We start from the raw sequence: 24,195 nt of genomic DNA on the forward strand, positions 1-24,195 counted from the left end.
TGTAGATATTCAAAATGATCATAGCGTATCTCCAAGGCTTCAGCATCTAAGGTTTCATGTCATTGTGCGAGCCACTGACATTTCCCGAGCTAACATCGCTTTCGAGATAGCATATCTAGCTCGAGACCCCTGCTCCGAAGTTGTTCCTGAAGATGAGGGGCTCTCAGAGCTATCTTTCGAGATCGAGTTCATTTCGAGGTCAGTACATTCGAGGTCTGTATCATACTTTGCAGGCTCCGATTTATAATCGTAGAGCATACCCTGACCCTCACGAGACCATTTAATGCGAACTCAGCTTTCGAGGTCATATTTGCTATGGCTCAAAATCTGGGTATAACAAGGGGCATGTTTGTAATTTTAGCCCGTTGAAGGTATAAATGTAATAATTATGAATATTGCGATATATTTGTGATATATCTATGCTGCACGATCCGAGACAGTCCTAGGGAGCAGTTAGCTAGAAAGTCACAACGGAGTCGAATACCCGACTCAGGGCGAGTCGAGGGGTATTTCGGGCATTGGACGTTTTATGTGGTTATCGAGTTATGGAAATAAATATTTGGAGATATATTTAAGGTTAGAATGTTTAGGAGGGAGTATTGGGGAAATTTAACATTTTGCCCTCGGGGACGTTTTTGGTACCCCAAGCCTTTGAGGTAACCTTAGAAACTTAAGTTAAATAAAAAAAAATTGAGGAAGCACTGAGAAACCAAGGAACCGACCCAAAACTCTCTTCTCTCTCTCTTGTTTTCTCTCAACCTTACCAAGGGGAACTTTGAGAAGATTAAGCTAGGAAATTCAGAACTCAAGGCTGGAGCTTGGGGGGATTGAAGCTTAGAGCTTAGGAGATTAACTCAGAGATTCAATTAAGCAAAGGTAAGCTTTTAACTTGATGAATTACGTTGAATTTATGCTGAGGTTTCAAAGTTATGCATGTGAGCTAAGTGAGAAATCATTCTTGAGTTTTAGATGAGGTTTGGGGTTAATTCTTGTTAGGTTTTGTTGCTGAGACCATAGTAGATCTTCTGTGATGATTGAATTGGATTGTTGGGTTGATCTTAAGGTAAATTGGCTTGGATTTGGTGGAGAAAATGGAGGATTTTTCTGGGTTCGAAGGGTCGGGCCGTGACATTGTTCTTGCTGAGCCGCGACCCTCTAGAACAAGTTGGAGGCCAGGAAGAGGGGCGGGACACGGCACACCCTAGCTTGGGTTGTGGCGCGCCTGCCCTGTTTGGGGTTGAGGATTTCTGGTTGAGGCGGGCCGCGGCATGGGTTCATGGGGCCACGACACTTAGTGTGTTTTTGGGCTTCAAGGAGGTTTTAGGCTCGGGAATCCAAAAGTTAAGGCTCGGAATGGATTTTATCACCCGGATTGATAGAATTCAAGGTCCCGGAGACTAGAATTATGACCCAAAGCTATTTAATGGATTAGAACTTGATGGATGGATGTTGTTGATGCATTGTGACTAGGTTTTTAGCGAGGCTCAGACTAGGCGACTGTGCTCGGGACATCGATGCTTAGAAAGCTCGGGACACAGGTAAGAAAATTGTTGTACCCGTAGAGTAGAGCAAGGCCCTATATGATTGTGTTGCAGGGCGTAGCCCCATTGATTCTGTTTATATGTGTTTAGGTATTTGTTTAGTTATGCTATGTGTGAATATATGTGAATGAACGGCAAGAGCCGGGAACGGCGAAGGCCGAGAACGGCGAGGGCCGGGAATGGCGAAGGTCGAGAACGGCAAGGCCAAGTACGACAAGGGGGCCGGGAGAAGCGTTTAGCACGCGGAGTGCGAGTTGCCAGGGCGAGACCCTATAAGATACTTGGGATATCCTCACGGTGTAGATTGTGAACCCGGGGCCTGGTAAAGCACCTAGGACGGCATGGCCGTATGTGTTTAGCCTGTTAATGATTGATATGCATATGTTATTTGCTTATGTGAGTTTTCTTGCTGGACTTCGACTCACGGGTGCTCTATGGTGCAGGTAAGGGCAAGGGGAAAGTCGACCAACCATGAGTACGAAGAGTGTGAGGCGACGCGTACATGTTTGGCCTATCTAGCTGCCACGACCAGGGGTATTTTTGGGAGATGTTTGTACTAAACTTGATTTTGTCTCTTAGTCGACTTTAATTACATTTTGAGTTGTAAATATTTCCAAGCAGTATAGTTTTGAATGAATGATGATATTTTCAAATTATGTGACTCTGTTTATGGTTTAACTACACTTTTATCTTAAAACCTCGATTAGCGAGTTAATTGCACGTTTTAAACTCACTTAGTAACGACTCTAAGGAAGAAGGGTATTACAATCGTACACCTCTCAACATCGTGAACTCCATCCCAAAGTTTGGAGGCTTGACTTGTCCTCTTCATTGCGAGTGGGAGTCGTGAACCACGGATGCAAAGTTCGGAGCTCCATCGTTGTTCATGGAGACTCTTTTTGTCCAAACTGTTGCTGCAGCTTTGCTCCCCACGCCGAGAGGAGTTGGGATCTTTGAGCTATGCGGGTTGAAGACCACAGAGGTGTGATCTGGGTTGATGTCGTTGTGGTTGGTGGAGCTTTGACGTGGCCCGAATCACCGACTGCCCATATGCAAGGATGGATGGAAGAAAAAGGGAGAGGAAAGAAGAAGAAGAAGAAAAAGGGAGAGGGAGAAGAAAATTCGGGAAGATGAGGGTTTAGGGAAGAAGAGAGAGACATTTAATTAAATTTATGTTTTTCTTATTTTTATATAATTTATTTTTTAGTTTTTTTTTAATTTGAAACATAATTTAAAATATACTTTTCTATTTTTAATTTAATTTTTTTAAAAAAAAATTATGAGCTGAACAAATAATAGTGTGACACGTGTCTAGTGAGTCACCACCTAATGGATCTAATGGAGTGGATACTAACGGAGACCAATGAAATTGGACATTGGGTACTTTTCTCACAAAAAAAAAAGATTGGGTATTAAATCACAAATTTTTAAAAATAATGAGTACTTTTGCCGTCGATATCCTATATAAATATATTCTGCCTCTTATTTAATGTGCATGTACCACTTGTTTGATATGTTGTCTTAGAAAAAAAAAATTCATTAGAAAACTGAAAACAAACACTAAATTTTTTAAATTTCATTGAATTGAAAACTTTTAAATGGAAGATATTTTTTCATTAATAAATATCTCTTGTATTTAACCATTTTTCTTGGTTTTAACGATTTTTTATTTTTTATTTTAAGAGAATATACCTTTAAAACAAATAAAAAAAATATGATTTTTTTATTCTTAAATGCATATTTTTTTTTAGTTTTTACTTTTTTACGATTCTTAATTTTTTTTTTCAAAAATACATACTCAAATTTTCAAAAATACGATTTTCAAAATTACAAAAATACAGTATTATAAAAAAAAAACTAAAAAGCAACTTGAAAACAACTCACTGCATCAACCGAAAATAAACTTTAAAAAATATACAAAAAAAAAACAATATATATCAGAACAACTAAACTTCAACAAAAAAACCTAAAAAAAACACACACAAAAAAGAGAAAAGACAAAACCGTAAAAATGTAAAAAATTCCTTAAAACCGTAAAACTGAAAGAAAAAAAATTGACCGTAAAAATGTAAATTTTTAGCGAAATTAAGTATTTTATGTAAAAAATCTCTAAAAAATATATTAGAATAAATATTTAGAAATTATATTAATATAAATTAAAATATTATAAAATATCATTATTATAATAATATTTAACACAAGAATAAATATTTAATAATTATGTTAATATAAATTTAAATGTTATGAAAAATCATTATTATAATAATACAAGACTAAATATTTAATAATTTATATTAATATAAATTCAAATGTTATAAAATATTCTTATTATTATTTTTTATTTTTTTTATGAAAGGAAAATTATATTGAACCACAAAAACAACAGTACAAAACAAGCTCAAAAGAGCCCCTCCAACCGAGTATTACAAAAGATTAACACTCTCAAGAAACCTTACATCCTTACTAGAAAGCTTAGATCTAGGCAAGTTTTTAACTCTAGCATATAAACTATTTTGCAACACAGTAAATACTGCGTTCACAGAGAAAGAACACTGATTATATAAGCAGTGATTCCTATTCCTCCAGACCAAGTACACCACAGCAGCTAGACCAGCAGCAAGTAGCTTTTGCTAGAGACCTTTCGGCTTCCCCTTCATCCACTTAAGCCATCCCTGGTAATGGATAGGCCAAACAACACAGTTCAGCCAAGAAGCCACTCTCTGTCTCACCATTTGCGAGAAAGGACACTGAAAGAAGAGATGACCATGACATTCTTGCTGCAACTCACACACAGGGCATAACTCTGAAGAAATCTGTAAATGACACTTTATTAAGTTGTCTCTAGTTAGTAAATTCCTCAAAGTAGCTTGCCAAAGTATAAACCTATGCTTGGGCATAGATAAATTGCACCAGACAACATGATAAAAAGGAACTCTGTCCTTGTGAACCAACAGATCATATAATTTGCTGGTATGTAACTTGTTCTTCACAGAAGCCTCAGCCAAAATTCCTGCATTGATAATAGTAGACAGTTTAATGAGTTTACGCCAATACCAACTTACATCCACTTGAAGCTTATAATCCCAAATTGACTGTCCTTTAAGGTAAATGGCATCTATCCATTTGACCCAAAGGACATCCTGCTTAGTAGAAACAACCCATATGTATTTGGCAAGCAAAACCATATTCCATTTAACACTATTCTTAAAACCAACACCCCCCATCTGTTTAGGAAGACAGACTTGGTCCCAATTTGTGAGATGTAACTTGCTCCTGTTATCATTCCTCCCACTAGAACCCCACAAAAATTTCCTGCAAAGATGGTCAATCTCAGCAATGACTTTCTTAGGGAGCATGAAGATACTCATCCAAAAGGCTTTTATCCCCAAAAGCACTGAGTGAATCAACTGAGTTTTTCCAGCAAAGGATAAATGTCTGTTAGACCAGTGAAAAAGCTTCAGCCTTATCTTCTTTAATATACCATCACAGTCCCCAGCTTGCCATTTTGTAGGTCTTAGAGGCACCCCAAGATATTTGAGAGGAAAATCACCTTCAGCAATCTGAATATCCTTCAAAATCCCGCTGGTTTCATTCACAGAAAGCCCCCCGAAATAAATTTTCGACTTCTCCAAATTTGCTGTTAAACCAGAAACAACACTAAAAGATTTAAAGCAAGCTTGAATAACCTGAACTGAAGTGTTGTTCCCCTTGCAAAATAGAACTAGATCATTCGCAAAGCATAAACTGACCAATCTCATCTTTTTGCATCTAGGATGAAACTTAAAAACTTTATCCTGAGTAGCTTGGATGAGGCTTCTAGTAAAATATTCCATAATAAGCACAAACAACAAAGGGGAGATCGGGTCCCCTTGTCTTAACCCCTTCCTTCCTGTAAAACACCCCTAAATTCTTCCATTTAGCAAAATAGAATAAGAAGAGTCTTTTAAGCAAGTCATAATCCACTTAATAAAAGGGCCTGGAAAACAAAAGGCAGTTAGAATGTCCTCCAAACAATTCCAATCAATTGAATCATAAGCTTTGCTTAGATCGACTTTCATCACACATCTAGGAGAGATATGTTTCCTCCTATAACCTTTAAGAATATCCTGAAAAATAAGGATATTATTAGCTAAAAGTCTATCTTTCACAAAAGCTCCTTGGTTTTGGTTTATTAAAACTGGAAGGACCATATTCAATCTACCACAAATCATCTTCGAAATGCATTTATATAATGCATTACAGCAAGCTATTGGTCGATATTCCACTGCCTTAGTGGGATTCGGAACTTTAGGAATCAAAGTCAACAAAGCATTATTTAGACCTTTAGGAAGTGAACCGTGCTGAAAGAAGCCTAAAATAGCATCTGAAATGCCATCACCAATTTCATTCCACATAGCTTTAAAGAACCCCGAACCATACCCATCCGGATCCGGACTCTTGATAGACCCAATGCTAAACATAGCATTTTTAACATCCTTTTTAGAAAAAGGTTTGATTAACTCCAACTGGTGCTCAAGAGAAAGAATGTTACCATGTATAAAACAGTCTTTTTGGATAGTACCCAATGTCTTACTGTTATTGCCCAAAGCATTCCGAAAATGCACTAGAAAATGATCCACCACCTCATCAAAATTCTCAACAAACTGCCCTGTTTCAGAAACAAAGGAGATAATACGATTAATTTCCTTCCGTTGCTTCAAACAAGCGTGAAAAAAGGCCGTGTTATCATCACCAAATCTGATCCAGTTCACTTTTCTTCTTTGTCTAAGGTAGCTGTCATATATTTTATACTGCTGGGCCAAGCCAGTAAAAGCTATCTGCTCTTCTATTTGAAAACCAGCAACATGAGGATTTTGCTGACATTGAATTTGAGTCCGATTATACCTCTCCTTAGCAATCTGAAAATTTCGATCAACATCTCCCACTTGCTGTTTATTAAATAGTCTCAGCACTCTAGATAGCCTTTTAAGTTGCACCATCACTCTTTCAAGACCAACAACCTGAACTGGTTTGTACCAACTCTCCAAAACAATCCTCTTGAAATTAGCATGTTCAATCCACATGTTAAAAAATTTAAAAGGCCTAAACCCCGAAACCACCTCCTGAACAGCCTTAATGAGACAATAACAGTGATCCGAAAAAATGTCCCATTTTATTACAACAATCGACTCAGGGAATAGATCAATCCACTCTTCATTCTTAAAAATATGGTCTATTTTAGAGTAAATCCTAGCTCTACCATCTTGGTTATTAGTCCAAGTATAGTGTGAGCCAATAGACCTAAGATCATTCGCCAAACCTAAAGATTTCCAACCTTGAGCATCAATCAATTCAGTTGCCATCACTGGCCGACCCCCAAGCCTATCATCACCATTAAACACTGAATTGAAATCCCCTGTCAGTAACCAGGCAGTAGCAGGGAACTGAAGATTCGATAAATCCCTCCATAACTGGTATCTTTCTTGGATAGTATTTTTGCCATAAACAAAAGTAATACAGTACTTCCTATTAGATCTGACCTCTTTAATAAGTGTATGCATAAATTGGTCACTCTCTTGAATTATATCCACAACTAGCATATTACTTTTCCACACCAACAGAATTCTACCATCATTAATATCCCCTTTATAAAAGCTCCAACCATTAAAATAGCTCCTCATCATATCCTCCACTTTTTCACCCTTTATTTTGGTCTCAAGAAAAGCACCTAAACCAACCTTATTCACTCTACAAAAAGCACTAAGGGATCGTTGCTTATCCCTCTTATTCAAACCTCGAACATTCCAACTAAGAATGTGGAATTCCCCCATTTAGTTTGTTTATTGACTTCTCATCCTGTTTCAAACCCTCTATTCTTTTCTCCTGTAACACATCATAAGAGTTCCTCAATTTATTCTGAACTTTATGACCCACTTTCTTCACCCCACCCACTCTCTTAGGGGTTACCCAAGCACCCTCCGGACCTGCATTGTTACCCGAAGAGCTCCTGTGTTCCTTATCCTGAACTGGTTTGGATATCTGTGTAGCAACCTCAGCATCAGTTGCTGGCTTCTCGTGATCAATAGGAATCTCCAAACTGTTATCCACCTGTTTAGAACCCAGACCAGCAACAGGCTCTGAAATAACAGAAGTAATGCCCTGTTGTGTCTCAGACGAGCTACCCTGTTTTATCTCCCCAGCTTTCGGCTCTTTTGGTTTCCACACCTCCTCTTTTTTCCTATTGCAGAGAGACATAGTATGGCCAAAGACTTTGCAATTCTTGCATTGAGTAGGAAGCCATTCAAACTCAACCAACTGTTCCATTAATTGGCCTCTTTCATTCATGAAGTGAATATATTTCGGAACCTCATCAGCTATATCAATCTCTACTAATACCCTTGCAAATTGCATCATAGATCTATCCTTTGTGACCTTATCAACTAGAATTGGTCTCCCAAGAGTACTCACCAAGGCACTTAGACATTTGGTTCCCCAATATTGCAAACCCAACCTAGGTAATCTAATCCAAACAGGGACTGATTTGACCAACCTCAAATGATCTAACTCAGTAGTCCAAGGTCTCACAATAACTGGCTTCCTATCAAAATGCAAAACCCCATTCTCTAAGACCAAATCTCTAGTGACTTCATCTCTGAATTTAACCAGAGTATGACCCACATTTAACCTTGCAATCTTCTCAATCCCCAAATTTCCCCACATTCTCTTTATGAACCCTGCAAAGATAGCAAAAGGGGGATTGGCCCCTAAAACCATACAAACAACAGCTGAGTTCCAAAAAGAAGCTTCAACAGCAATTTCCTCCAAATATACTTGAGCAATTCGATGGCCATCTTGAACCAAAGGTTCAGCAAATTCCAATCGAGCACCACCCTGATTTGGTAACAAATTTTTAAACGAAGACCATTTATCTTTGGCTTGAGTCAAAAAATCGGTGCCATCATCATCCCGTTCGCTCCATTTTAACCCAGCATCATGAATCGCATCATCATCCATCATCCGCTCCTTCAAACTCGAGCCACCAACCTCAGGGAACTCGGCCACAGTATCCTTAAAAACCTCCTCCAACTCAGCCGCAAGATCTTCATCCTCTTCTACTAGCAAGCTTTCCTCCGTTTTCTCATTCCCTGGTGTAATCTTCCCCTTATCATTTGTAACAGGCTTCTGGTGAACCTTCTTGCGCCTCGCCATGGAGAAGCTAGAAGAAAACCCTCACGCCTTAGAGATGATATATTCTTCTTCTTCTTCTTCTTCTTCTTCTTCTTCTTATTATTATTATTATGTTGACTACCTTTTTTGCTATCAACTTATAGGCAGAACTTAAAGAAAATAAAAAGATTGACAACGAGATTTTATGTGGTTCAGGTTATAAAACAACCATAGTCCACGAATATTTAGTATTAGTATTCTTGAAGTTTGAGAAGACAAACTTCAATGAAGATTTTCTCAGGCAGTGTATAGATTTCTCTGAGTACAAAAGTTGTGAACCCTTTTACAATGGTACTCTAGTCATATTTATAGAGCCCGAGGGTCATTAATATCATTTATTACAGATATTCTCCAATTATTTGGGGAGTCGATTGCTATTCAGCCCCTCCGAATATTCTAATTAAGACTGTGGGCCCGTGCGTATCGCACGGGGCCCAATTTGTAGGTTGCAGCCCACCAACTTTACGGGAGACACACCTCTGAAAGTAATAGAATGTGGGTGCATGTTTTCCTGTGCCAGTTGGCATTGTGGGAAATACCAATTGTCGAGTGTACGAACTTGACGCCACTACTCGAGGCACCTAAAAAGTTGTCAAACGATCTTGTGGTGGCCCAAGGCTACGGTGATCGACACCCGACGCTCTCTCCAGGTCCGAGGACAAAACTCCTAGACCAAGAGGACTTTCGAGTCAAGAAGACGGGAGGACCGCTAGTGTGGTTGTAACATCCCAAATTTCTTATAAGGCTTAGGGCATTGATTAGGGGGCCAAAATGACAAATTGTGGAATTATGTGATTATGTGATATATATGTGCATCATTATGTGATTATGTGAGTTATATTATAATATGACTTGATATGGATGTTTTGGTGTATTAAATATGCATGTGGGTCCATTTCTGTTTAATTGGGAAATTGTTGTAATTTGGCCCATTATGGGTGTATTTGGCATATATGTGGTATGTGTGTGGATATGTTTGGGTTACTCGGCACGAGACGATCCTAGGGAGTAAGCTAATGGGAAAGTCATAACGGGACCCATACTTGACTAGGAGTGAGTCAAGGGGTATATTGGGTATTTAGCACATTACCGGGATATTGGGTACTGGGAATGATTATTTGGTAATATATTGGGAATTATTGAGATCAGGAGGGAATTCTGGGAATTTTGACTATTTTACCCTGGGGGCGTTTTTGGGACCCCGAGCATAGGATTTGCTTGAAATTACTTAAGCTCAAAGTAACTTGTTAGAAACATAAAAGAACGTTTAGTACGTTCTCTCTCTCTCTCTCTCTCTCTCTCTCTCACTCATTCCCTTTTTGACGTTCGTTCGCCTTTTCGAAGGAAACTCGAGTTTTAGGACTCGGATTCAGGCAAGGGTCGAGGTATATCGATTCTAGGGAATATTATAAGCTTATTAGCAGGAGGATTTAGCTGGGAAACGACTTATTCAGAGGTAATCCAAGTTTTAAGTTTTGAGTTTTCGAGTTTTTAAGCTTTGATTGGATTTTACGTTTGAGGAGTTTTTGATTTGATTGAGGCTTGGGGTTTTATGATTTTGGGCCATTAGGATGTTTGCAAACTTTGTTTTTAAGATTTGGATATGTTTGGATAGGTTTTTGGAGGATTTCAAATGGGAGAAAACGTAGGAAATGGCTGAGTTCGAGGTTGGGTCGCGACCTTGTTCTAGCAAGTCGTGACCTAGGTGGACCTAGAACCAGGAGGGGTTTACCTGGGGGGTGCGCCACGACTCTAGAGGGCCAAGTCGTGGCCTGCACCCTAAAGCCCAGGCAGTGGGCTCTCTGTCAGGGAGGCGCGCCGCGACCCTTAGGACCAAGTCGCGACCTGCCTGTGTATTTTTGGCCAGATTTGGTTTTTAGTTGTGGGTACTTAACTCTAAGGGATCAGGATCGATTCTACTACCCGGTTTGGTAGGATTCAGCATCCTGGAGGCTAGGACTTGGTCTGGAAGTCTTTATTTACTCATTTTTTATAGGATTCTATTTTATGGTTGTGACTAGGTGTTCGTTAAGAGCTTGGAAACTGGATCATGCTTGAAGGTCATTTATTGGTAACCTGTGCTTGGACTAAAGGTAAGAAAACTTCACCTAGTATGTGATGCATGTGATACAAGTGGTTATGGCATGGCATGAATGTTGAATATGGAATTGATCAGAACTTGAGTCTCTGTAATTGTGCATGATTATGATTATGCTTGTGATTATTGATTAAGCATGCTGGATGCCTTATATATGGATATTTGACATATGATATATGCCTATTTGCATTACCTCACCGAGGAAGCACTGATTTATTAGTTAAGAAACAACAAGGGTGTTTACTACAGGTTGTAAAGCTCTAACTTATCAGTCATGATCGACAATAGTATTGAGCGCTAGTCGTATGGAATTGACTTATGAGTCAAGAGTGGCATTAGCGTATTGAACGCAGGCCGAAATGATTAGATATAATCAACATAAGCATTAAATGCTTGACCGACCTATTGGTCGAAGAAAACTAAAATGCTTGGCTATTCTAAGGCTAGTTACTCAGAGTCAGGGATAAAATGCTTAGGTGACTGGAACGTCACATGGCTTAGGGCGCAGGATCCCAGAGAGACTTATTAGTCATCTATTCAGGGCGCAGGACCCCAGAGAGACTTAGTAGTAATCTATTCAGGGCGCAGGACCCTAGAGAGACTTATTAGTCATCTATTCAGAGCGCAGGACCCCAGATTGACTAAATAGTCATATATTCTGGGCGCAGGACCCCAGATTGACTTGATAGTCATCCATTCAGGGCGCATGACCCCAGATTGACTTAACTATCATCTACTCATGGTGCGGGACTCCATAATCATTTATTTGTACTTGCCTGCATGCACGAATAGGGTTATTACCGCTAGGCTTGCTTATTATGATTTGGTGACACGTTATTATATGCTTATGAGCATATGCTTGAGTTTTTTTGCTGAGCCTCGGCTCACGGGTGCTATGTGGTGCAGGTAAAGGTAAAAGAAAGTTGGACCATCCTTGAGTTGGAGAGCTTAGGTGACGATGTGTACATATGCGGCTGCTCGACCACCACAACTGAGGGTTTAAAGAGGAACTAGGGTTAAACCCTATTTTGCTGCTTAGGTCGGTTGGTTGTAAATATTTTATTGTAATTAACCTTTTACATGTACTTTGGGATCCCAATGTATACAGTAAACATTTTAGTGAAACGTTTGTATCCTTGACCAAAATTTTTAACCCTAAACTGTTAATCACATTTAGTTACACGATTATAGCCAATTGACTCGTTTAATGAGTTTAGCACTATTTAAAATACACAGTGTAACGGTCCCTGAGTAGTAGGGTGTTACAGTGGTCCTCGAGACGTTGCCTCACTTGGAGACATCCACGTGAAATAAAAGGGATCATGGCCTGCTCGGAGGAGATTACACTCCAAGAAGCTCTTGACGAGATCTACAAAGCTTTATTATCTCCCAAGGAGCTCAATTACTTCTCTAATTACTTCCACGTGTCCAATGATGAAATCATGAACAACATTCGCCCCTCAATTCTTCACTTATCCTCGGACAGTGGAGACTTAGTTTGAGAGGAGTAAATTCAAGGGTCTTCGAGAAGTGATTCTTGGGCTCTCCATGACGTCATACTCGAAATATGCAAAGCCATGCGTTGACTTCTCAATATTGGGACCATCAATCAGTGCAATTAATGAGGAGTCTGTTCCACACCCAAGATGTCAAATCCGTACTCGAAGCATCCTTTCGCCCTGTATCCAAGGCTTCATTTTCCCATGCCAATGTTCATTATTCGTGCCTTGATAATCGTGACCATTGGACCAAGTTCGAGTGCCTACCCTGTAGGTGATCAACGGTTGGGGAGGAGTTGCTTCCACCCCAAGCTCTTCAAGTATAAAACTCGAGAACCGCCTCTCACATACTCACTTTGGCCATTTGAAATTCGAAAATACCAGAACCTTCAACTCTTCCAAAGCTTCATCACTCTCAAACCCCAAAAACCTTCACCAGTTCATGCATTTTTGACGTCATGGACGGCTAGAGGGAATCATCATTCTTCTTGTCAAACAACAAGAAATATTTTTGAGTCGGCACACGACACATCACCTACATGCGCTTTATATCAAGTAAGTATTTTTGACCCGTTCTTGCTTTAAGTTCTGGTTTGTTGATTGTGTAGTTGCATGCTTAGGGCTTTGATGTTTCTGGATTCCAGAGGTCTTTTTGACCTCTTTTTAGTTGCTTTGGGTCCATTTTGATGTTTTAAATGGTCATAATGGCTTGTTCTGCGCTTTATGCGATTTTTCGTGTTTCTGGACATTCAAGGACACCCCAGTCCCTTAGAATTTCTTCTCATCCACTCCCCGAGCAGTAGTCTTAGGGGTTCTGGTTTTGGCCTATCTTTTTTCTATTCAAGGCACTAACTACTTGGTTTTGTTTCAGATGTCCGAAGAGCTTCACCATCTTCACCGACAAGGATTCTACTACTTCGACAACAAAATATTGGAGATGGCCTGAGACGCGGGATGACTTCCTGAGAAGGGGAAATGAGTGGTCGTAGAGCAGAGTAGGGCCCTCGTGGTTAGGGAATACAACCCTTCGATGGCGGAGAGGCGCCTTTTACTTGGCATCTTGGAGGAGGAGGAAACATGGTTCCCCTGGCAGAGGATGGCAAATATATCATCGACGACTTCGAGGCTGAGGAGCTCTTAAGCAAGCTGAGACATCGGGGAGCTCTTAACAAGAATACAACCCACTCCAGAGTGGACACTCGGGACATCCTGGTGCATCTATCCTAAGAGAATGAAAGGGCACATGGGAGCGTCCATTGCCTCAAGGCGTGGAGCGCCTCCCACCTCTAGGTGGGAGCCACACTACCACTCCATCAGTACTATGTTGACTTCCTAAAGTTCATTAGCATAGCCCCCTTCCAGCTATCCTCAAATGGATATCGAGTGCTACCAGAGCTCTTCGTTCTATACAGGAGGCAGAACTAGCCTGCCCTTCTTCGGCAGAGATCCTTTACACATACAACTTCTGAGCTTGCTCTAAGAATGGGAACCATGACAAGTACTATACTTTGATGAAGTAGACATAGCTAGGCATGCCTTATATGTCTTCATGTGGCAACAAGAGCCATTGCGTGGGACTATAAAGACCACTTTTTTCTGGACGAGTGGTTTTCCTACGCAAACTAATCCAACACTACTCCTGGACTTCGCTAGGGTTGGTAAGTCTCTCTTTGAACTGTTTTCGTTTCATTGTCCTCCCCTTTTGATGGTCATTAAGAGTTGAGTCTTTTGCAGTTCCTTTCCACCACACTCCTCACGTTGATGCCTACAACAAGAGGTTTCAAAGAATGAAGGCCCTCCCAGACGAGAAGATGAGTCTCGCCTTCCTCATCACGGAGACTCATCTGCGCTAGTTTGGGCTTTTCTAGGAGGGTCAGCACATAAGCCCTATGAACCTATCCAGCTTCCTTGATGCGAAGAAATCACTGATGGATGCCAGGGTTCACATGGAGTATATGTTGGATTAGATTATACAGGATCTTTATTTATTTTCATGTATATCTAATATTAAACAAATTAATACAAGATAGCCTAAAACATGTTTCTAAAATTGAATTCAAAGAGAAACAAATAATATAATACTTACAATATACGCAGCGGAATTAAGAGTCCTTCCTTCAGTTTCTCTAACTCTTGTATCCTCTCTGTCGCAGAGTATTATCAAGAAACTGAACCGATCTTCTATTTTCTTCACAATCTTCCAATGTATCCTTAGAACCACCTAGACTAGTGTGGGCAATTCTCAACACATGAGATAGATATAGAAAGAAGAAGAGAAAATAACAAAGTGGCTTAGAAAAGGACTTGTGTTTAGAGAGAATATAAAACTATAAGAAAATCTGACTTGTGACTTATCTGTCTTCTCGAAAATCTTCTCTCTAAGCACTCCTTTTATAGACTCAATTAGGCCATTTAATTTAATTAAAAAATCAATAAAATAACAGCCATTTTGAAGCCCTAGGTCGAAATTATCATGGGCTATAGGCCCGTGAAATTTCCCATTTGATTATAAGCCCATTGGACTTAAAATCAAGGCCTGTATTATTTTCTATTGATTTAATTAATTAAATAATTATTTAAATCCTTTATCAAATTAATTATTTATAATTTGAACCTTGATTTAAATTTATTTATTAATTTAGATAGCAATTTATCTTAATTAATAAATCTGCCATAATTTCTCTTTTCTTCTCAAAATTACACAACTCTGTGAAACTGTCCAAAATTGACCTGGTCAACTTTGATAATTCTAATTGATGATTAAATCAATTAATTGAGACTATCTAGATGATTTTATCCAAGGTACAATGGGGACCATGGGCCTATGAAATCAAGCTCCAATAAGTTATCATAAATCTAACAAATAAATTTACTAACTTATTAATTCCTCGTGACTCCACTATAGACTCGGAATTGCACTCTTGAATTCATAGAACGCTCTATAACAAATATAGATACGCTATTAATTATCCATTGTTACAACCATAATTGTCACTTAATCCACTATAGACGGTCTACAATGAGATAGGACTAAAATACCGTTTTACCCCTCATTGTATTTTATCCTTAAAACACTTAGTTTCTTGTAAATGATATTTCAGTAAACTAATTTAATTACTGAAATGAGATCTCTATCATTTATCACCTTGAACCAAACTAAAAGGAAACCATCGTTTCACTTCTTCATCAGAAGCTATAGATGTTCATATCTATGATTAACACTCCCACTCAATTATACTACCGAGTTCCCAAGATGTAAGTATGGGCTAGTCCGTAGGGTAAGCTGGTAACGAACAAGTCAAAGAACTCAAATAATACAATCAGTTAGAATACTAACCACTCAGAATTGAGATTGAATTGACCTATGGTCAACTATATGATATGACTAGAATAGATAATAACGGTATGTTTACTTATCTTATCAACTGTCAATATCGGTCCTGTCCGATGTAACAAATACATCCGATCTTATCTACTTTGCTAATGTTCTGGAAAGAACATAACACTGTAATGTGTAAGTAGATCATATCGTAGATTGGCAAGTCAGTGTAAATCCGGTGCACTGACTAATCTTAGGACTAACTTATTTTTGAACATATAATCATATTTATATTCCACTGTGATTATGTCACTATAAATAAGATTAGCTATATGCTCAGGATTTAATAGAAGTTTATATTAAACAAACAATCATGAAAATAAAACATGTGAGCAAAGTGATTGACCAAGTCAAAAAATGATTTCTATTCTTTTATTGATAATAAAATGAGATTACAAAGAATTTGGGTTTTAATTAGGGCATAAAACCCCAACAGTATATGGCGGTGTAAGCGGCCCTCCAGTACCAGTAGAGGATGCACGTCGAGACAATGCTCGTCGTCCAGGCCGCTACCGAGGCCCAAGAAGAAGAAGAGCTCGAGGCGGATCTTGAGGCGGGGATAGGGTCTTCTTTTATGCCTCAAGGTAAATCCTCCATAACTATTTACCATGCTAAGCATGGAGGGGAGAGAGTTAGTCTCGACCACGTATGGGTTTCACCATCACTCCTCGAGTGCGGGCAGGTCTCGTAGCGTCAATGGACGGAGAAGGAGTTTCAAGATTACCAAGACTTGATTGATGTCTTCCTTCGGTACCTGAAGAAAAATCTTCACCCCGAGGATTTGTGCCTCTGGATGAGGTGACGTCCATGCATGTAAGGTGGTTTTGTCAATATGAGACAAACACCACGCATGAGATGGGTCGACTCATCCGAGAGTTTGCCCGCTCCACTCTTCACCTGGAGGAGCCTTATAGCGGTGGGGCTCTCAATGAGATTCTACACACATAGATCTTCCTGCATGCATTTTCATTTCATTTTCTTCATTATGTTTTTTGTCTTTCCTTCCCTCTGAGTGTTAACCAGCTCCTTTCTTTTTTCCAGGCCACATGGGCTTGTTTGACAACATCCGGGAAAAACGTCAGAAGGTGTCGGGGCCCTCTCAAATTGAAGTCCCAACAATACTAGGAGTGGTGCCTTTGTCCTTGGCGGCTGTTCCCCAAGCCTCGACGACTGTCCACCCAGCCCCGGCGGCCCCTGTAGCTCCTTTGGCCGCTGCACAGGTCCTTTCCTTGTGACCAGTGGTGCCCAGAGAGGTCATTGACCTAGAGGGGTCCCCCTTACACGATGAAGGGCCTTCTTGGAAGGGAAAGAAAATCCCTTCCTCCGAAGTGCCTGGTAGTCCTCCAGCCAGGACACCTTGCCTCGTCATCTTCCCGAGCACTACGAAGTGGAAGAGATGGAGAAGCATAAATGAGTGGTTGAATACTTCAATGCTTGCATTGATAAAGGGCATGAAGACTTCAAAGCCCTCGCGAAGTTTTTATGTGAAGACAGACCGCAGATCTCGATGCCGCCTCCCAGCCGCGAAGAGCTGGAGCCTCTCCTCGCGGGGAGAGTGGGGACCGAATAGCACCGCTAGTGGCGAAGCTTCTCCAGGGACTAGCGGGGTCCCTCTACGACATGCCATATCACATCTACGCTCACTGTGGTAGTGATAATGAGATATCACTAGTCGTCATTTGCGGCTACACCACTCTGCGGGTAAGTACCACTTGAATCTCTCAAAGTTTCCTTTTTTAGCCAAGTCCTTTCTTGGAGCTAACTGTTTTTGTTGTGTAGGCCAAGGAATTTTGTAAGAGGCTTGGGGACGTTGTCACGACAAGATCCTTTGAGATAAAGGAGCTCAGGGAGACCTCAGTTCCCCTGGAAGAGCACTTGCGGCTCCAGAAGGCTATGGAGGATGAGAAGACTCGTGCCTCCGAACTGGAGACCAAAGTGGCGATGGAGTGGTCCAAGCTGCAAACTCTAGAGGACACTTCCTTGAAGTTGCTGAAGGATGCAGCGGGTCACACCCAAGCCGTGGAGGAAGCCACTCGTAAGGTGTCAAAGGAGCTTCCAGCTATTTAGGAGGAGCTTCGCATTGCTCGCAAGGAGGCTGCGCAGGTGGCTTCAGAAGCTGAGGCAGACGCTAAGGAGATTGAGGGCCTAAAGCTTCAAACTGAGGACTTGAAGCATCATAATGAGGAGCAAACAAAAGAACTAGACATGATGGCCGAGGACACAATCTACGTTGTGTGGAAAAACAATAGGGAGATGGACCTGGCCTTCATGGGGAAGCTCAACATGAGGATGCTGCTCGAGGAGCATCTTCAGGTAGATGAGGCTAAGGTAGCCAAGACACAAGAGGCCACCGCAGTAGGTCAGACTCCCGATGCCGATCCCATGATCGAGCTTGTGATAGAGGTTCCTCTGGGCGAGTAGGACCTTGTAATTTTTTATTTTTACTTTTGATAGGCCTGCGTGCCATCCACTTTTGGGGTACAAACAAGTTTATCGCTTGAGCCCCTGAGCACAGTTATAAATGCTTTGCCCTTATTTCTTTGTGAATGGCTTTTTCTTGCACTATTCCTTTGCTTGATTACTTTATCACTTGACACATTTTTAGCATTTAGTAATTGTGCAATTTGGTCTTACAAATTTGACAAGGTTTTAACATCTAACTCAACGTAACTTAACGCCACGAGAATTTCACACCTTAATCTATCCACTACTTGTGGTCCTTAGTCTTCGAGACTTTGGACTTTATTACCCTAGTTGGTTCAACTAGGGACTTGTGATCGATTTCTAGCAACTCGAGTCTCGTTGACTCACTTAGCATTATGATGCTTTTAAACACTTATTCTTGCTTCCCAGGCTCGCGATCCTTGGGAGCAACTTTAGCGCACTGTCAAGTAGGAGCACTTAACGTGTCCTTACACCCAAGAGTTCCAATGAATCAGGTCTTAGGAGGCCATTTTACTTAGGGTTCGAAGAAAGAGTGTTACTCCTTAGGCGCGAAGTCCTCGGGAGGTTACACTAGGTCATTTTTATGGCTTCGCCCCCGAGTACATATTACTCGATTTATGGAAATTGGAAACCCGTTGCTAGTCCTCAGGCTCATAGTCTCCAAGACGTGGGCTAAGTTCTCCGCCCTTCTAGTCTAGGCCTTGTGATTGAGTTTTCGATGACTTGACGCTTGCGCACGAGTACGGGGGACTCGGGGTTTGATAATTGGTTACTACTCCCCAGGCGAGCAGTCCTTGGGAGGTAACTCAAGTTCACCCATTAAGTGGGTTTTTTAGGTTTTACTCATTTTCCTTGGTCATTCCATTCTTGCAATTCTTGACACTAGGCTTACTTTGCTCATGACAAGCTTAGTTTCCCAAAAACTACTCCGTGAGTATGGGTGGTTAAGTTTTTGGTAACTTGAAGCTTGCGCCCGAGTACTGTTGACTTGGGCTTCCGTTCACTTTTTCAAGATGTGGGAACTGGTTAGTGCTCCTCAGGCGCATGGTCCTCGAGAGATAACCTTAAGTTCACTCTCGTGTTACTTGGATTTTTTCAACACTAGTGTTTGTTCCCCAGGTTTTTTTTCTTCGGGATCCCATGACACTTGGCCTACTCCACTCATAACAAGCTTAATTTCCTAGGTCATGGATCTTCCAATACTAGGGTTAACTCCCTAGGTTATGACACTAGGCTTGCTCCGCTCATGAAAAGTTTAGCTTCCTAGGCCACATTCAGTGTTACTCTTGGGGCACATTGTAACGCCTCAAATCTGCTAATAAGGCTTAGTGCCTTGATTAGCATGCAGGGAAGGCAATAATTTATTTAATTGTATTATCACGTGATCAATTGCGATATATGTGCATTAGTACTTAATTACTTGAGTTATAATATAATGTGAATATATATGAATGTTTAGGTGAATTAAATATGCTTGTGAGCCCGTTCTTGCTAATATGGGCATATTTGTAATTTTTGACCCGTTGAGGGTATATATATATTTATGTGTGTGTTATGGTTGAGACCACGGTATTGTGGAGATATATTTGAGATGTGTGGTTTGAGGCGATCCTAGAGAGCGGATTAGCGGAATAGTCACAACAGGGTGAAATACCCGGCTCGGGATGAGCCTAGGGGTATTTTAGGAACTTAGCTTGTTTTGGGATTTACTGCGCAGCGGGTAGCTATTTAGCGGTTATTTGGGTATGCCGAGATTAATAGGGTATTTATAGGAATACTTAAGGAATTAGCAGGAATGTGACAAATGACGAATTTACCCTTGGTGGAATTAAAGTGCTAGAATTGATCTAAGGGGCGTTTTGGTCATTTTGAGGCTAAGGATAGACTTGGTTGGAATTAATCTCATTAGAATACTTAGGAAAGAAGTAGAACACTCTCACTCCATCTCTCTCTCTACTCGACTCACTCTCTTTCCCTTGGTTTGCTTGGAGGCTTATGGAATTCTTGGGGAATTGGCTCAGGATTTGAGGAACTTGAAGCTTGAAGTATTTAGGGTTTAGCTCAGGGTCGGATTCTCAGTGGAGGTAAGGGTTTTATGTTGATTTTTGTTGAATTTTCTGCTGTAATTTAGGTGGGTTTTCTTGAGGTTTAATTTTGGGCTAACTTTGGTTTTGGTGAGGGTATTGAGTAGTTTTGGGGTAATTATACTGATTAGGTTGTGTTGATATGAGTTCTAGTTGTGATTCTTGGTTTAGGTTTGGATTAGAGTGAATTTCAGTGTAATTGGATCGAGAAAACGCAGGCAAATTCTGGGTTCTAGAGCTTGAGTCGTGACCCAGTTCTACAGGCGCCGCGGCCTGCATGAACCCAAAATGCCTTAAGGGTCTCTGAAACCGTCCAGGCGTCGCGGCCCATGTAACGACCCAAATTCACTAATTAGGCTTAAGGGCCTTGATTAGTGTGCCTGGAGGGCATAATGGGAATTATGTGTGATTTTAATGATTAAGATGCATGATTATGATTTTAAGCATGTTATATGATTATGTGTATTATGTTATGTGATAATTATGATATGTGATTTGTACCACGTGGGTGCGGTGATTTCAATGTGATGCACGTGCCGAGACGGTCCTAGAAAGCTAGATAGTGGTAACTGGTGATTTGGTAACCTGTGTAACTGTTAGTAACCATAGAGGGTAACAAGTTTTGTTGGAGAAGTGGTAGAATTGTCAAGCTAGTAAAAGGACAAGTAAGCCCTTGAGGTCTAGTTAGAAAGGAATACTAATAGAGGGATAAATTGGTCTTTTAGCAGTAAATAGGTGAGTTTGAGCTAAAGGAAAATACACTTACGTATAGCATTTTGGGAAGTTGGTTTTATGCTGAATTTTGGAGACCTAGAAGTAGAACAAAAGAAAGATAGAAAAGGGAAGCTGAACTTTAGCTCTTGGAAGGAGAATCAAGGGGTGTTTGAAGTTATCAAGCAAGCTTAGGCCAAGAATACTCAGAGGTAAGGATTTAGCTATGATATGTTTAAGTTTCAAGTCTGGTTTTTAGATGATGAGTATGAATTGAAGCAAGTTGGTGGCTGGTTTTGCATGAATTCAGAGTTGGAATAATCAAAAGAGAAGGTGATTTGAAGCTAGAGTTGAGGAGAATTCAAGCTGGGTTCTTGACTGAGGTAAGAGTGTATCATGTTTAAATTTTCGTAGCTGTTATGGTTTAAGAATCTAAAGGGGCTGGTTTACACTTTTCTCAAGCTTTGGTTCAAGGGTTTGGAATCTGAATTTAAGTGTGAATTCTGTGGGTGGTTGTGTAATTGAGCTAGATTATAATGTTTATAGGTTTTTGGTTGGTCTATGTGGGGTTTTAAGTTAGTTTTGGGGCTTAGGTATGAAATTGGGATGGTTTGGAGTGATTTGGGTTCGGGAAAAACGCAGGGAAAACCCAGATTTTTTGGGCTCGCGAAGGAGCGCCGCAGCGCTGTTCTAGCGCGCCGCGACGCAAGGCTGTTTCTGGGCGGTGTGTGTGCTCTCTGACTTGCTAGGCGCTAGGCCAATTTCAGGATGTTAGAATTTGCAATTTTGAGCCTTTGCTCCGGGGGTTCGGGGGATGTCTTCAGTGCATTGTTTTAGGGATTTGGGGGTTCCGAGAGTGTGGGATTGGTTCCGGGGAGATAGCCTTGGATTGATTAGTGACAAAGGATGTTTCGTTTATGTTGTGATTATGTTTTCAGAGAGGCTCGGGGTAGAGGACCGTGCTAGCGGCTTCGTGGTATCAGAAGTTAGCGAATTGAAAGGTAAGAAAACTACACCCGGATGTATGATTGTGATGGGACTAAGTGCTCCCGAGAGTTACATCGTGTAAATGTTGGTATTACGCCATGGGACATGTAAAAGCGGTCTAAGAGTACCGTACATGATTTTAGCGCACGGGGCGCGAATTGGCCACTGGGAGCCAGGAAAAACGGGATAACAGAGGGAGCAGCCTGAAGGCGCTAGCCCTGGTTATCGTTTGTGAATCATGTATATTATGAATTGAAATACCTAGTATGTGGAGTACTTGATTATACTGACTGATGATATGGTAGAGGTTATGTAATGCAATGTGAGATTTTGACTTGTTTGCTAATTGTTCATGCTCTGTTGTTATTATGTTTTCTTGCTGGGCCTTGGCTCACGGGTGCTACGTGGTGCAGGTAAAGGCAAGGGAAAACTGGACCAAGCCTGAGGTGGAGAGCTCCAAAGTGAAATGTACATAGCCAGCGGTTCGACCACCACGGTCGAGTAGTGGACCAGGACAGGGATCACCTAACTGCTTATTTTCCCTTAGTAAGGCCAGTTGATGTACACGAACTTTGTGTCTTTTGTAAATGGTCTTTGAACTCACTATTTTTGGGATCCCATGTAACAGACAATACTTTTTAATGAAAATGTGGCTTTTGAGACCAAAACGCTTTTAACCCTAGTTCCTTAATAGTTCCAATAACACGATTTTATTTAAATGACTTGGTTAGCAAGTCTGGCACTTTATAAATACACAGTGTAGCGGTCTTGGCTATCCAGGGCGTTACAGCCCATGTCCCCCAAGTGAGAGCCTTGAGCTCTCTGACTTAAGGAGGGTCGCAACTCAAATGGAAAATAGTAGCCAATTTGGGGTTTTGGGCTTGGGAACTCAAACTTAGAGGCTCGGGAAGGATCCTACTACCCAATTTAGTAGAATTTGAGGTCCCAGAGGCTAGTATATTATTCTGAAGGTTTTTAATCGATTTAGATTGTGATTATTATTTATTATAACGTTGTGAATAGGTTTTACTGCTAAGGCTTGAGATTAGGGATTGTGCTTAGGATCGCCTGGTATTGTCATCTCGGGACTCAGGTAAGAAAATTGTTGGTGCCCGTAGAGCAAAGCATGGTCGGATTATTTGTGTTTAGGGTTATGTATGAATGTTTATAATTGTTATGCCATGTTTGTGTGTTTATGATTGATCAGTGAAGGCCGAGATCGGCAAAGGTTGGGATCGGCGAAGGCCAGGATCGACGAAGTTCAGGATCAACGAAGGCCGGGATTAGCAAAGGCCAGGAACGACAACAAGCATGCTAAATGCAAACCGAATGACAACAATCATGCTGAATGCAGGCCGCCATGGCATGGCCATCTAGGGTGTTGTACTCACCCGTTCGGTGGAGACCGTAAACCTGGTGCTTGGTAAAGCACCTTGGTCGGCATAGGCCTCTATGTGAATAGTCTATTGTATATGTTTAAGTTATGCATTTACTGGAATGAATTGTTATATGCTATGTGTGTGGAGTTTTATTGCTGGGCTTTGGCTCACAGGTGCTCTATGGTGTAGGTAAGGGCAAGGGAAAGGTCGACCAAGCATGAGTTGGAGGGCATGGAGTGACACATACATGTTTGGCCTACTTGGCCACCACGGCTGAGGTAGTTTTGAGGAACACTGTCCAAGCATTTGATTTTGTCACTTAGGTCGACTGTACCCTAACTTTTGAGTTGTAAATATATTTTAAAACAATATTTTTGGATCTCAATGTAACACTTTTATAATTTAAATGAATGTCCAAACTTTTATACCATAATCTTATTTAAATGTGTCTTTTCTGAAACTAATCACACTTTTTGATCTAAAATCTCGATTAGCAAGCTAATGGCACATTTTAAAATCACATGGTAACGAATCTAGGGTAGTAGGGCGTTACAACTTGGTATCAGAGTGTGCCAAGGTTTATGGTTCCTGGAGATTGACTGAACATGTACTCTCGCTGCCAGAGGCAAGCTCGACTCAGGGTTGGCCAGTATTAGGTGAATTATATGTTTGATTACTTGTCTGAGTTGCCTATTTGCCTAATTAATATAATTAAAGCATGATAAATGTATATAATTTTAGAGCATGGCCCCTTTGACTGCTATACGATTATGCTATGTGTGCATTGTATTGATTTGATATTTGTTGTTGATTGATTAAACTGGGATGTGGATTATTTGGATGTTGTTATCGTGCCTGATGTGCGA

The 24,195-nt window shown here is 40.7% G+C and overlaps 1 protein-coding gene across 1 annotated transcript; it reads right to left on the bottom strand.

Annotated features, from left to right (window-relative positions):
- Positions 1–3,964: 3,964 nt before the first annotated feature.
- On the bottom strand, positions 3,965–7,201 carry LOC133795953 (uncharacterized). Its single transcript, XM_062233438.1, has 3 exons — positions 5,635–7,201; positions 4,180–5,430; positions 3,965–4,071 (listed from the first exon to the last, which is right to left on the bottom strand). Exons 1-3 carry the CDS (start codon positions 7,199–7,201, stop codon positions 3,965–3,967), a joined length of 2,925 nt encoding a protein of 974 aa, XP_062089422.1.
- Positions 7,202–24,195: the final 16,994 nt, after the last annotated feature.

The sequence above is a fragment of the Humulus lupulus genome, chromosome 8, assembly GCF_963169125.1.
Source record: "Humulus lupulus chromosome 8, drHumLupu1.1, whole genome shotgun sequence".
NCBI lineage: Eukaryota > Viridiplantae > Streptophyta > Magnoliopsida > Rosales > Cannabaceae > Humulus > Humulus lupulus.

Excerpts from the sequence above, each read along its gene's own strand:
- LOC133795953 (XM_062233438.1), bottom strand. The coding sequence starts at position 7,201 with ATGAGGAGCTATTTTAATGGTTGGAGCTTTTATAAAGGGGATATTAAT. Across the intron at positions 5,431-5,634 it reads TTTTCAGGATATTCTTAAAG|GAAGGAAGGGGTTAAGACAA; the intron begins GTTATAGGAGGA and ends GGTGTTTTACAG. Across the intron at positions 4,072-4,179 it reads GATGAAGGGGAAGCCGAAAG|TATTTACTGTGTTGCAAAAT; the intron begins GTCTCTAGCAAA and ends CTGTGAACGCAG.